The sequence below is a fragment of the Setaria viridis genome, chromosome 3 (genome assembly GCF_005286985.2).
Source record: "Setaria viridis chromosome 3, Setaria_viridis_v4.0, whole genome shotgun sequence".
Taxonomy (NCBI): domain Eukaryota; kingdom Viridiplantae; phylum Streptophyta; class Magnoliopsida; order Poales; family Poaceae; genus Setaria; species Setaria viridis.
Window position 1 is genome coordinate 45,664,766 of NC_048265.2, and position 13,284 is coordinate 45,678,049.

Consider the following 13,284-nt stretch of genomic DNA (forward strand, 5'->3'; position numbering starts at 1 on the left):
TCAGAGGCTAATTTCTATGTTACCAGAAGAACAAGAACATGGTAAAGGCCATGACGATACAAAATAATATTTACAAGAACACTTTGCGTTCTCATGGTTGCTCAAGGAAACACATCCTATTGGCAAATACAAAAGCTAGGTGAGCCCCAGCCCCAGGGCCAGAGATTATACAGAATGCAGTAAAACTAATCAAAAGGGCGGAACTATGTGCATGTTACTATCTAGTTAGACCACACATGGACAAGGCCTTGGCTGTTGCCAGTGTAGATCTCATTCCTGTCCTCATCATAGAACAGCGCTGTGACATCCTCCAGAGCTTCTGGAACTGTGCTCCAGACAGAGGACTGCTTCTTGCTACTGTTTCTGCTAGGGGTGACATTGAGGGCAGGGTCACCGGCAGCAATCTTGGCAATGCACTTGCCTGTCATAATCTCGCTCATGTTGATAGATCCAATTGGAGTAACTGCAGATGCCACGTGTGTCAGGATAACTCTCGCAAATAGTTCTACAGAACTAAAGGAACTGAAGGAGATTCTATAGTATGTTCCACATATATTATATATGATATGGTAATGGTGGCCAGCATCAATATTTCTACCAGATTTATAATGTTAAAACAATCCGTCATATTTATATATCAGTGTAGTAGCACATAGGCCCGTAAGAAAAACCACTAGTGAGATGAAGCGATTATATATGGAACCTATTAATTTTTGAATCAATAAGTGTTTGAGTACTATACCTGTACCATCCTCCGCCACCGCCTCTGATTTGCAATAAGAGATAATTAGATCCTGGTCGCTAGTGATGTAAATATTGTTGGTGCTACAATCATGATGCCAAAGCAAATGATCTTCAAATGAAGTCACAAGCTCTCCCCGAAAGTTCCATACAGCAATTGTTCTGTTTCGGAATGTCAAGAAGAGATTGTTCTCGTAAAGAAAAATGAATGCTGAAGGGGTCATAAATTTGGAGACACCGACTTCAATTAGCTCGGAAGTCCGCACCTTTGAAACACAAAGACGATCTAATCATTAGTCCTTCATGAAATAAGAGATAAGCTAAAAAAGATTAAAATAACTCTCATGAGTATGACACACATCAAGTATCTGGAAGTTTTCATCCTCTTGCTTGACAAGGAGCTTCTCATTGAACTGCTCAATGAAATCAATTTTCTTGTTGCGGTGCAACAAGTGCTTAAAAAATTTCAGTGGCTTTCCATCTTCAATTGATAATATCTTCAATGGAACATAACTTGGTGTCCTATCATATATCAAGAGCATGATTCCTGGACTGAAGTAGATAAAAAAAACCACAAGTCATCATTTGTCCTTCAGAATACAGGATTATAGACAAAACTAAAGGAAAGAGAGCACAAACCTGATCTTTATCTCTTGCACATTTTCATCTGGTATTGAATATAGAAAGGAGTAGTTCTTCAAGTCAAAGACCTTATAGATACTTCAGATAAAACGATGACATTTAGAACATTTTTTATGAAAAACACCACTCAAAATGCAATTAACAGTTTAAGAAGGCCTACCCATCCTGTGCTGAATATGTGAGTACTTTTCCATTTACATCATCAAACTCCACAAATCCAGGCCACTTCAGAGATTCTGATTCAAACAGAGGAAACCCGGCATCTAATTGATTCCTTCTAATATACCTGAAACAACATTAGAGTTCAAAAACTGTATATTAGTCAAGCCCAAGAACTATCATAAGTTGCATTTTGTCAATAAAATCAATGAAAAAACACTTGAATAGATCATATGCAGGACTAAAAGAACTGTAAATGTAAAAAGCACATATTCATAGAGTGCTTCTTGAAAAGTCACATAGCATCACATGGAAACTTAAGAGAAATTTCCGAGCATATGTTCTTACTCAATTGGGGTTGTTCTGCACTTCAATGTACTGAAATTGTCAGATGCATAAACTGACACAGTAATAAGTGAATCATTGTTCTTGTTGTAGAACAAGCTCCGAATCACTTCATCTGGGCTTAAATTCAAGAAGGCTATGCGCTTGTTTGTTACTGATGACACAAAAAAAAATACAAAAGCAGAGATCAGATGACGGTGATACCCATATTTTTATCAAATTGTGTCACATACATGTCTCATCTTTAGAACACCTACCTCGGTTGAAAGCAGCACAAAGACCGGAATGAGCCAGCGCAAATATGATATCCTTTGCAGCAACAATCTCAATGATTTTGGATCGTCTTCTAAGAAATTGCAGCTTCACAAATAGGTGAGCATTGGCATCATATGTATCAAACTCTTCCTGCACCAGGCAAAAGGATTATAGTGTCAATGTAATAAAATGGTTCGTGCCGGTACATAACTCAGAACATATTACAGGCTCTGTAACTCTACACATTGAAAAGTTTGAGCATTATCGTATCAAAACATTGCACAAATTCACATTCCACACCCACAAAACCTAGCAGATATATCAGTAGACATATCAGCAACAATACAGCCATTTTGGCCCTTCTACTAAGCCATATTGAACAACAATACAAACAATGAATGAGGACCCAGCACTGAGGTACCTCTATTAAACAGAAATGGCATGTTTTAATCAGATTTGTGTATCAAAGAACCACAATAACCATATAAATTTCTCGAATGGTCCGGAGGAAGACAGGGAATGAAGGAGAGAGGTAGATAGCCTAAAGAAATAATAAATTCAAAATTATACATCCCAGTCCACTGATTAATCCAAATGCTCAATACCGAATCATGCTACCCCCCCCCCCCCCGATTAAGGAAGCAAGACAGACCTAAAGATGCAATCCTACTCATTTTTAATATCTGCGGCTCGAAGTTGGAACATATTTTTAAAAAGGAAAAAAAGAAGCAAAGGTATACAGCAAAAAAGAGTGTAATGTACATACTTGAAATGTTGCAAGTCATTTCACACACTCCATTTTATAACAAAGCTCCAGTTCTAATCTAGAACCATGAGCTCCCTGTGATAAAAATACATGAAGCGCAATCCCCAAGGCCCAAATTCTGGACGATGATGGTTACTATTCAATTCCATCAGTTCACAGCCTCAACCCCAGAGTTGCAGATGCCAATCAAAGAAAGCATATAAGAATCATGCTCAAACTAAGGTATCTACAGCACAACCCATGACAAAATCAGCAGTTAAATCCTGCGCACACAAGAAATAACCCTTAAGAGGCAGCATCCCATTTCCCTCAAAGAGTGACCTTTTACAACGGAATCCCCAAGATCAAATCTTTATTTTTCCCTCTCAAGGACAGAGTTTCCCGCCTAGCACATTCAGAGCACGCAAGAAATACAGTCCTAAGTAAGAGTACCCAACTAATTTCGCCCAATGCACCAACAAAGAAAACATAAAATAATCATATGTTCAAACTAATGCATCTAGAGCATCACACATGCGAAAACTAATAGTTGATGCTTCAACACTCAAGAATAACCCTAAAAGGCATCTCATTTGTCTCAAAGACGGACACTTTGCAAGAACTCAACAACTGGGAATCTGCAAGACCAAATCTTTTTTACAACAAAAATGCATAATGTGCATACTATAAATGTTCATTGAAAGCCATTTCACATTTTCCATTTTACACCAAGGCACTAGATCGAATTACCGAACCCAAGAGATCTCTCTGATTGAATAGCCAGAAGCGCAATCACAATGGCCCTGATTCTGAACATCTGAGCAATGACAATACTATTCAATTCCAGCAGCTGATAGCCCCAACCCCAGCAATGGTGCTGGCGCAAGGGCCCATAAAGGAATCATACAGGAATGATATGTCCAAACTAATGCATCTAGGCCATCACAGATGTGAAAGCCAACAGTTGAGGCTCTGGCACTGAAAACATAACCCTAAAATGCTTCTCATTTGCCTCAAAGGTGGGCCTTTCACTGGAACTCAACGATTGCGGAGTCCCCAAGACCAAATCTTTCTCCTCTTAAGAACCAAAATTTCCCACCTTGCACAAATGCAACCCGCGAGAACGAGATTTCATGCCAAACAACCATGATTTTTCCACCAATTGGATCCCGTGCACGGCCGGAGCCAGCCAAAACCCAAGGTTTGCTGGCACTGATAGCACACGGCGGTGCCCAGGCCCACAGCAACAGGCCTCCCCAACCCAAAGGGCAGTGAGTAGCGGACACAGCGGCGAAGGTGTGCACTTGGAGCCGCATGTTCCGGAAACGCTCTCTCTGATTGAATAACCTGAAGGGCAATCCCAATCGCCCCAATTCTAAACGATGATGATTACAATTCAATTCCAGCAGCTGGCATCCCCAAACTACAGCAATGGTGCCGGTGCAAGGGCCTATAAAGAAGACATAAAGGAATGATATGTTCAAGCCGATGCATCTTGACCATCACACATGTGAAAACCAACAGTTGAGGCTTCCACACTCAGACATAACCCTAAAATGCATCTCATTTGCCTCAAAGGCGGGCCTTTTCGCTGGAACTCAACGACTGGGGGATCCCCCACCAAGACCAAATCTTTCTCCTCTCAAGAACAAAAATTTCCAGCCTTGCACAATTGGAACCGGCGAGAACTAAATTCCATGCCAAACTACCCACGAATTTCCTCCAATTGGACCCCGCGCGCGGCCGACGCCGGCCAAAACCCTAGGTTCGCCGGCGCCCTGGCCAACAGCCACAGGCCTCCCCGACCCAAAGGGCAATGAGTAACGGACGCGGCGGCGGCGGAGGAGGCAGAAAATACCTGGAGCCGCATGTTCCGGAAGCGCTCGGGCACGGCGGCCGCGGGCCCGCCGCCGCGCGCGGCGAGCTGGCGTCCCCCGATCTCGCGGCGCTGCAGCTTGGCGGCGGAGTTGAGGGCGGGCGCGTCGAGGCGGCGCTTCCGGCCGCCCGCGCCGGCCCCGGCGCCGCCGCCGTCCGCGGCGTCGCCGCCGCCGCCCCGCCGGCGCGCCGTGACGCGGAGGCGCACCCGCAGCTGCCGCTTGGGCCCGTCCATCCCCGCCGACCCGCGCCGCGCCCTCCTTTTCTAGACCCAACCTCCCCGCGCTAGATCCGCAGAGGAGGAGCCCGCCCCCGAGGAGGAAGGAAGGGAGGCAGCTAGGGTTTGGGAGGGGGAGGGAGCCCGGGTCGAGCCGCGGGGGTGGGAGGAATAGGAGACGAGAGGGGAAAGCGGGGGGTTGTGCTCTGGAAGGGAGAGGTGGGGAAGGGGGTTCCCTGCTCGCGCTCGCGTGTGCACTCTGCTGGTGGCTGGGCCGGTGGGCCCTCTGTGCCGCTGTAATTGGGATGGTCCCACGGGCCAGCGAGACGGCGGCTCTGCAATGAATGGCGTCGTCAAGCTTTTGATGAACTGCTGTACTGAAAGTGAACCATCGCAGCGGGCCAGCGACACGGCCCAGCAAAAGAGAACTTATGCAGCCGACCAGCCGTAGCACCGGCACGAGTTGATGGAACACGAGTACTCGACACAAAAATGCATTAAGATTTTTTTTGCGATTTTTATAGTTTATTAGAGTATCTAATACTAAATTGGGTTGTAGATGTGCAAAGGGTCTGATTGGTTGGTCGCATATCCCCCGACCAGGCTTCGTAGACGCATGGGAGGATGATTGGTTACCTTTGTAGACGCCGGAGCTAGACTTCATAGGTGCAAAAAGGAAGCTAGAGCCAAGCTCGTCAGCGGGCGTTTCCCGCGGGCCTAGCTCATGCGATGTTGGCGAGTGCGACGGGGCTAAGAGTGCAGTGAGAGAAAAACAAATTAGCAAATGTCTGGACGTGGGTAACCAATCAAAGTCTCCACCCGTCTTGTCTGTATTGGTGGAGCCAAGCAAACAAAAGCCAGTTGCGTGCGGCGGGCTAGCTAGCACAGGCCTGCATGGGTGATGCGAGCCAGGCTACCGAGATACGAAAACCAATCACGCCCAAAATTGCATTGAAGTGGTGATGAGAAATTCTCAAAGTATTTTCTAACATAGGATTCATACCCTTAAATCATCTTAAAATATGTATTTAAACCTTGGCTTGTACATGGAGAAATAAGAAAAAAAATGTCAATAGAGATAGATTAAACTAGTTGAAATAGTTTGAAGAGTAAATGAGTCAATGTTGTCCGGGAGGAAGTAAATTCCTTGGTGTAGTTAATGGACTTCTTTTATGGTATAGGTATACATATACTACTTTAAATGGTGAAAATTCTACATTTAAATGGTGAAAGTTCAACTGCGTGATGTAAATCTATATAACTTTTTATATGTTGGTGGGTCCAAATAAGTTTGACTAACTAGAATCTAAAACAATATAGATTTTGAGTCGAACGAAGAGTAGTTGTTGTGAATAAACATTACTTGCATAAACCGTATCCCTCTGTCCCCGAGAACGACTTAAATTCTGTTTCCTCGAAATTAAAAGATTCTTTTTTTTTTCAAAAATAAGTTTCAAAGATGTAGAGTGAGAGCATTAAAAAAGAACATATAAACTCCTATCGATCTAGAAACTTCACGAGTCACAACACTTGGGGGTTGCCCAACAATTACGTGATGCACTAAACACTCCCAACAGACTCTTATAGCAAAGAAAATTACAAAAGCGCAAAACAATTATTTATAATGATTAAAAGGCATATGAAAGCTACATGATGGCTAACCATGTTGGGCGAAAATGTCCATGTAGTTCACTTTTTTTGGCTAAAGAACGGAGATCATAAAACATCTACACTCCATTCGGTAGAGATGGTTGTGGCTGTGTTGTAGCTCCAGCCAGCCGTGTAGCTAACTGCACCTTGCAGCACCTAAAAAATGACGGGAAAGATGACATCAGAAGAAATGGTGCCAATGCTTAAGTATAGGAAACTACTAAATTAGGATTTAAACTACTGGAAAAAAAAGTGTGGTTGGTCCTGCAGCCGAGCGGTTGGACTGCAACTGTTTTCGCCCTGCAGCCGAACAGTTGGGCTGCAGCTACAGCCGCCGAAGAAGTATAAAGCGAACATGCCGCTATAGTTTAGGTGAACACTAGGAATGAGAGAGATGGCACAAAGTTAAAAGAGCGAGGACGTACATTATGTTAGGGTTTTCCAAAATTTACATGAAAAAGCTACCTACTAGTAACTTTATAGATACAAAATTGTTGCCTTCTTTTATAAAGTTCTATGGGTTATGGAGTCATTCACCTAGGGTTAAAGATGCGTATAGGCTTTGCTTTTATTCGAGTGCTGCTCTTTTTTAAGACTGGCTTGGACACAGATCAAATAACTCCTATGAAACATAAGGAAATTTGGATACTTCGCTCCTATGTAAAAAAAAAAAGAACTTACCGTGTGGCCTTCGGTGAAAAAAAGGTTTCATTTATCATGGGCCGGTCAACACTATGCAAACCATAATGAAAATGAATTTAAGTTTTACGCAGAAACTTTATATTTCATCAATGAGCATGGCACGGTACGGAATCCTGCAATGTAACTCAAAACAGAAAATAAGAAAAAGCTGGAACAAACTAAAAAGGGATTCATTTATCATGGGCCGGTCAACACTATGCAAACCATAATGAAAATGAATTTAAGTTTTACGCAGAAACTTTATATTTCATCAATTAGCACGCAGCAACTTCATCTTGCCCGCTGTTAGTTTAAAACATGGCACGGTACAGAATCCTGCAATGTAAAACAGAAAATGAGAAAAAGATGGAACAAAACTAAAAATATGGAAAGATAGGGGCATTCCAAGAATTGAACTCGGAACCTCTAGCACCCTAAGCGAGAATCATAAAAGGAACTATATTTTTGTTGTTTAACGAGCTTCATGTTGTTTAACGAGCTTTAGCATTTCAATTTGTGAACCGTGACAACGTTTTATACAGGGCAGAGTAGTCAGGTTGGTAATGGGAATAAACTAGACTGGCAAATCAGTGAACTTTTGTATTGTAATTCATATGGTTACGTCATTCATGTGTTGTCCTGTTTTTTATACATTCATTGTCAAGATATTCCATAGGCTAAAAGTCACTACTTTAATCTTATAGTTTAGATACATTACACTAGAGGTATACAAGAACAAATACATTTTACATGCTGAATCTTCTATGTCCAAAATGAAAATAAGCTTACGAGAGATCACATTTTACTCCCTTTGCCGACTTTGAAATTCGAGGTACCATCGCTGTTCCACCTGAATTTATTTATTAACAATGCAGTAATTTTTTATACATTAAAAATGGCAACGAATTTGGTGACATTTTGGTGCCATTGCTAATAGGAAGAAGTCCATTTTTGACCATCGAACTATCGCCTCAGTTTGGTTTTGATCATCGAACCACAAAACTAGGAATCTTTGGTCACTCAACTCTTAAAACCGTTCATATTTGGCCATCGGACGGTTTTGGTGGGTAGTTTTGCTAACATGGACGCCACATGACGGTGGGATCCACTTGTCAGCCCTCCTCTCTCTTTCTTTTCTCCTCTCCTTCTCCTATCTCTTTCTTCTCTCCTATCTCCTCGGCCGACAGCTGGCGGCCCCCGCGCCGGCCGCCCCTGCACAAGCCTCCACTGCGCCGGCCTAACCTACGCCGGGCGCCGCTGGAGTCCCCCACACGAAGACAGAACTGCTGCTCGCCGCCGTCGACGAGCTTCGCTAAGCCAATTCAGCCGCTTCGGTCAACACCAGCAAGAACGCACACCACCACGAGGACGCTGTCGCCGAGCCGCACACATACCGCCCGTTCTCATCGCTTGTCGTCCACCGGAGCGTCGCCGCCCCATGGATCCCGACCCAGCCGCCGTCACAGCCACCGTCTTCGATTCCGGCCATCCCGGTGAGCGCCTCCACACGAAGCCCTCCACCTCCTCTATCTCCCGCGCCACCCATCTGAACCCCCAATGTGCCAGACCGTCAGCGATTGAACGCCTGGCCGCTTCCACACCACAGGCAGGCACTCTACCACTGCTCACCAAGGCCTGCCTCTCCCCTTCCTGCACCGCTGCTCGCCAGGGTCCGTGCCATCGCTCGTTGGCAGCTACGCAAGTGGTGCGGTGACTGCGCAGGGGGGTGGACGTTGCCGTCGCCGCCGGGTTTGGTGCGAGCTGGAATCGGCCAGGGCAAGGGAGACACGGGGGATGGCGGCGGCTGGCGCAGGGGAGGCGCAGGGACGGGAGGTGCAGGGGCGGCTGGAGGCGCGGGGGATGGCTGGTGCAGGAGAGAAAAGAGGGAGAGGAGAGGAGAGGAGAAAGAGAGATATGAGGGCTGGCAAGTGGGCCTGCTACCATGTGGCATCTACGTCAGCAAAACTACCCACCAAAATCGCTCGATAGCCAAATATGAACGGTTTTAAAAGTTGTGTGGCCAAAGATTCCTGATTTTGCGGTTCTATAGTCAAAACCAACTAAGGCGATGGTTGGATTTCCAATAACCCAAACTACACTATGCTCTCTTCTCTGCAACGGACGGCTGAGATCATCTCTCACGGAGCCACAGCTTCAATTCGTCTCCCTCCTCTCCTCTGACCTCCCCTCTCCCCTCCCCTCCCATGGAGCCTGACGCCGCCCAAAACCCTAACCCTAGCCCCGTCCCGCCGCCCATCTCCGCCTACTACCAGACGCGCGCGGAGCACCACGCCGTCGTCTCCAGCGACTGGCTCGCGCACGCCGCCGCCGCCGCGGCCGCCTCCCCCGGCGCCGATGCGGCGGCGGCGGCGGATGCGGCCGCCGCTCCTCCCCCCTCCCCCGGGGGCGCCGGAGGCGTGATCGAGGAGTTCAACTTCTGGCGCCGCAAGCCCGAGGCCGCGGAGGCGGTGGCCGCCATCATGGCGCTGGCCGCCGTCATCCGCTCTAGCAGGGCCACCACCATGATGGAGCTCGAGATCGAGCTCAAGAAGGCCTCCGACAAGCTCAAGGTCGATAGCGCAGCCGATTCACCTGCTCCATGTTTCCCGACTGCTGCGCTAGTGTATATTTGCAGTGATGGGCATTATTCCCCCAACGGGTCTTGGCCTTCTTGGAACTATGTGTGCCAGTGTGTGTCCATGTTAAGCAAAGATAGTGAATCGAAATTCTGCTTGCATAAAAGTGGTTGACACCCTAATTAGCACATTTGGCCCTACTTTTTCCGTTTCACAATCTCACCTTAATTACCATGCTCTGAATCTGAATAATTCAACTGACCTTTTGACGACAGTCTGGAAAAGCTAAATGTTCGATGTTCATAAATCATAGTCATTTTAATGTGCAAATCCATCAGTCATGCTTCATGCACTTTGTCCTTTTTATTGTGCCTTTATACTCGCTAGTTACCTGAGCCCCAGGACGGGTAAGTGCGCCTCTGTCAAGTCATTTTACTGGTTTCAAGTTTGACTCGCGTGCAAATCCATGCCTCCACTGTGATGTCACCACTTATTTTCTGCATGGTCTTCCTTTGTTAATCTTTTTGGGCAGTATATTTATCATAATTCTAGGAGTTTCGATTTATCCATGTGGATGGCGTATCGTGTACTGCTCCTAGTTGTTTTATTTATTCAGTTTTTTTGTTATAGCTTTCATTGTCTTCTTTTTACTATGGGTATTAACATTAAAAGCTCCTATGTGTTTCAGTCCTGGGATGCTACTTCCATTTCTCTGTCTGCTGCATGTGATTTGTTCATGCGGTTTGTAACGAGAACCTCACATCTGGAGCATGAGAAGTTTGATGCAGCAAAATCACGCCTAATTGAGCGTGGAGAGAAATTTGGAGAGATATCTTTAAAGGTTATCAGCCAATCCAGAACTTACATTCTAGTTTATATAGTCAAATTTATGCCCTTTTTTTCTGATGCTTTGGTGTGATGCGTTTTCAGGCTCGCAAGACAATTGCAATGCTCAGCCAGGATTTCATTTATGATGGATGCACTATGCTTGTACATGGGTACTCCAGAGTAGTGCTGGAAGTTCTAAAGCTAGCTGCATCAAACCGCAAGCTCTTCCGGGTACTATGCACAGGTACAGTGATCTAGTTGCAAGATGTGATTTTCGAACACAAATAAAATGATGATAGGAATGAAATACACATTGCATGAAAGTGCAATATGATTTGTTATAGTGAATGGTGATGGTGGGAAATAGTGTATTCTTGCACGGAGGTGCACTATGATAGGTTCAAACTTATTTCCTTAGGCAGTTAGGCTTATTCCGATTCTGATCATTATATGGTACTTTTTTGTTGCATGAAATGCAGTTGTCATGCGTAGTGCTCTGCAATTTAATGGCAAATCGCAGTAGGCATTGTTTCAGTATTTGCTTCCCTCATGTCCTTATAACAATTACATGTAGGCACCAGTCAAACTGAATTCATATATAAGGGGAGAGGACGGGTCCTTTATATTGCGACTGTTAAGAAACACATGTCTCATCCATAATCAGTTTTGAATTGCTATGGTTATTTACTTGTTTTGATGATCTGGGCTACTGGTGCTCTTGCTTCTGGGAGCAACAGTAAGCAGCCAAGCATCCATCTATTACTCCATTAGTGCAAAGCACAGGTTGCAAACTCTTGTAATTTCTAATGTCTGTTTGTTATTTTATTTGACTTCAGAGGGCAGGCCAGACAGAACTGGTTTAAGAATGTCAAATGCACTTGCAGCATTAGGCATCCCTGTCAAGGTGCTAATTGATTCAGCTGTTGCTTATTCCATGGATGAAGTTGACATGGTATTTGTTGGTGCTGATGGGGTTGTTGAGAGTGGAGGAATAATCAACATGATGGGCACTTATCAGATAGCTCTTGTGGCTCATAGTATGAACAAACCTGTTTATGTGGCTGCAGAAAGTTACAAGGTACTGTTTGCTATAATAATGTACTACTTTGGTCATCTTGTTGATTCGCATGCACTCCATTACTATCATTTTTCGGATATGATTAAATCGATACTGGGATGCAACATGTCTTCCAGAATACAAGATATGGATTCTTTTAAAGGATGCTTTATAGCAGTAGAGCTTAGTTCAGTTTCTGGCCTGCTACATACTCCCTCCGTCCTAAAAAGAATGATGTTTTGGCATTCAAAATTTGTCCCAAAAAGAATGACGTTCTAGGATTTAAATCTTATGCATGTATAATTTGGCGTGTTGATCTCGTGCATGCATGATTAAATGGAAACATATTTTCTCCATTTTCTATATGCAAACTGAACTAAGGGTACATGCTTCTTTTTCACTCACCCCTAATTTGTCTGAAAAATCCTAGGAAGTCATTCTTTTTGGGACGGAGGGAATATTTCGTTCATGCTGAAACACTACTGATGACTACTTGAGTCATTAGTTCCATAATGCACAGAAAGTTTATGTATATTTTGGGTGCATTTTTAATTGGCATCCCAATATTATGTTGCTGCATGGGACCGGCTTCTGATGGTGTTGCCTATCTTTGCCACTTTTCCAGTTTGCTCGTCTATATCCCTTGGACCAAAAGGACATGACTCCAGCTCACCGGCCAATAGATTTTGGAGTCCCAGTACCCACTGGCGTGGAAGTTGAGACATCAGCAAGAGACTACACTCCTCCACAATACCTCACGCTTCTCCTGACTGATCTTGGTGTTCTTACACCATCTGTTGTGAGCGATGAGCTCATCCAATTGTACCTATGATCATTGATGTAAAAACTGTCAGCTCAGATGAGGTGTTACTGCTGTTGAATCCCAGGGGTTTTCCAATCAGTTTTGACTACATGATGTATCGCCTTTATGGTACTGATGTGATGTTTCAGAAACTCTGAGAACAGTTGTGCCAGAGAAGATAACAATTTTGTCAGAAATGCTTTGTATAGTTAGGACATAGCAGTAATTATGGTGGTAATTCGGTAGTCAGTTTGACGTCTTGCATTTTCCTCGCCAGTGCTATGTATTCGAATTAGTTTAAACTGACCTTCCGAATCCTGATTTTCCTGATAAAATTATCTTCCATTTTTTATATAAAGTTGTTTGCAATATACTACCCCTCTGTTTCAAATTATAGTCGTTTTGGCTTTCTTAGTTCATAGATTTTGCTATGAATTTAGATATAGAGTATATCCATAGTAAAAATTATAAATCTAGGAAAGTTCAAAAAGATTTATAATTTGGAGTGGAGAGTACTTGTTAATACAACCTGCATCCATATATTGTGCTGACCAACAGAATGTTGCAACCTGTCTAATCTCTAAAGCATCGAAGATACCCATTCCAAATAAGGGAAGCTGCTTCAATGGAAATTGGATTGCTTAGTTTTGCATTTTAGTTTGATTTAGTGATACAACATGCAGTAAGAATGGTATATATCACTATGCTTGA

The 13,284-nt window shown here is 44.2% G+C and overlaps 2 protein-coding genes across 3 annotated transcripts; one reads left to right on the forward strand and one right to left on the reverse strand.

Moving 5' to 3' along the window:
- Positions 1–39: 39 nt before the first annotated feature.
- On the reverse strand, positions 40–5,189 carry LOC117850010 (uncharacterized). 2 transcript variants are annotated; one of them, XM_034731779.2, is made up of 8 exons: positions 4,746–5,182; positions 2,145–2,292; positions 1,891–2,041; positions 1,544–1,669; positions 1,381–1,461; positions 1,101–1,293; positions 743–1,007; positions 40–463 (listed from the first exon to the last, which is right to left on the reverse strand). In XM_034731779.2, the coding sequence occupies exons 1-8, from the start codon at positions 4,995–4,997 to the stop codon at positions 222–224; spliced, it is 1,458 nt and encodes a 485-aa protein (XP_034587670.1). In that variant the 5' UTR covers positions 4,998–5,182; the 3' UTR covers positions 40–221. The 2 variants fall into 2 exon arrangements, with proteins under 2 accessions (XP_034587670.1, XP_034587671.1); XM_034731780.2 differs by lacking the exon at positions 40–463 and having other exon boundaries at positions 840–1,027; positions 4,746–5,189.
- A 4,237-nt stretch (positions 5,190–9,426) lies between these two features.
- Positions 9,427–12,770, forward strand: LOC117850635 (uncharacterized). The gene is made up of 5 exons (XM_034732492.2): positions 9,427–9,880; positions 10,575–10,727; positions 10,817–10,958; positions 11,551–11,792; positions 12,397–12,770. Exons 1-5 carry the CDS (start codon positions 9,515–9,517, stop codon positions 12,601–12,603), a joined length of 1,110 nt encoding a protein of 369 aa, XP_034588383.1. The 5' UTR covers positions 9,427–9,514; the 3' UTR covers positions 12,604–12,770.
- Positions 12,771–13,284: the final 514 nt, after the last annotated feature.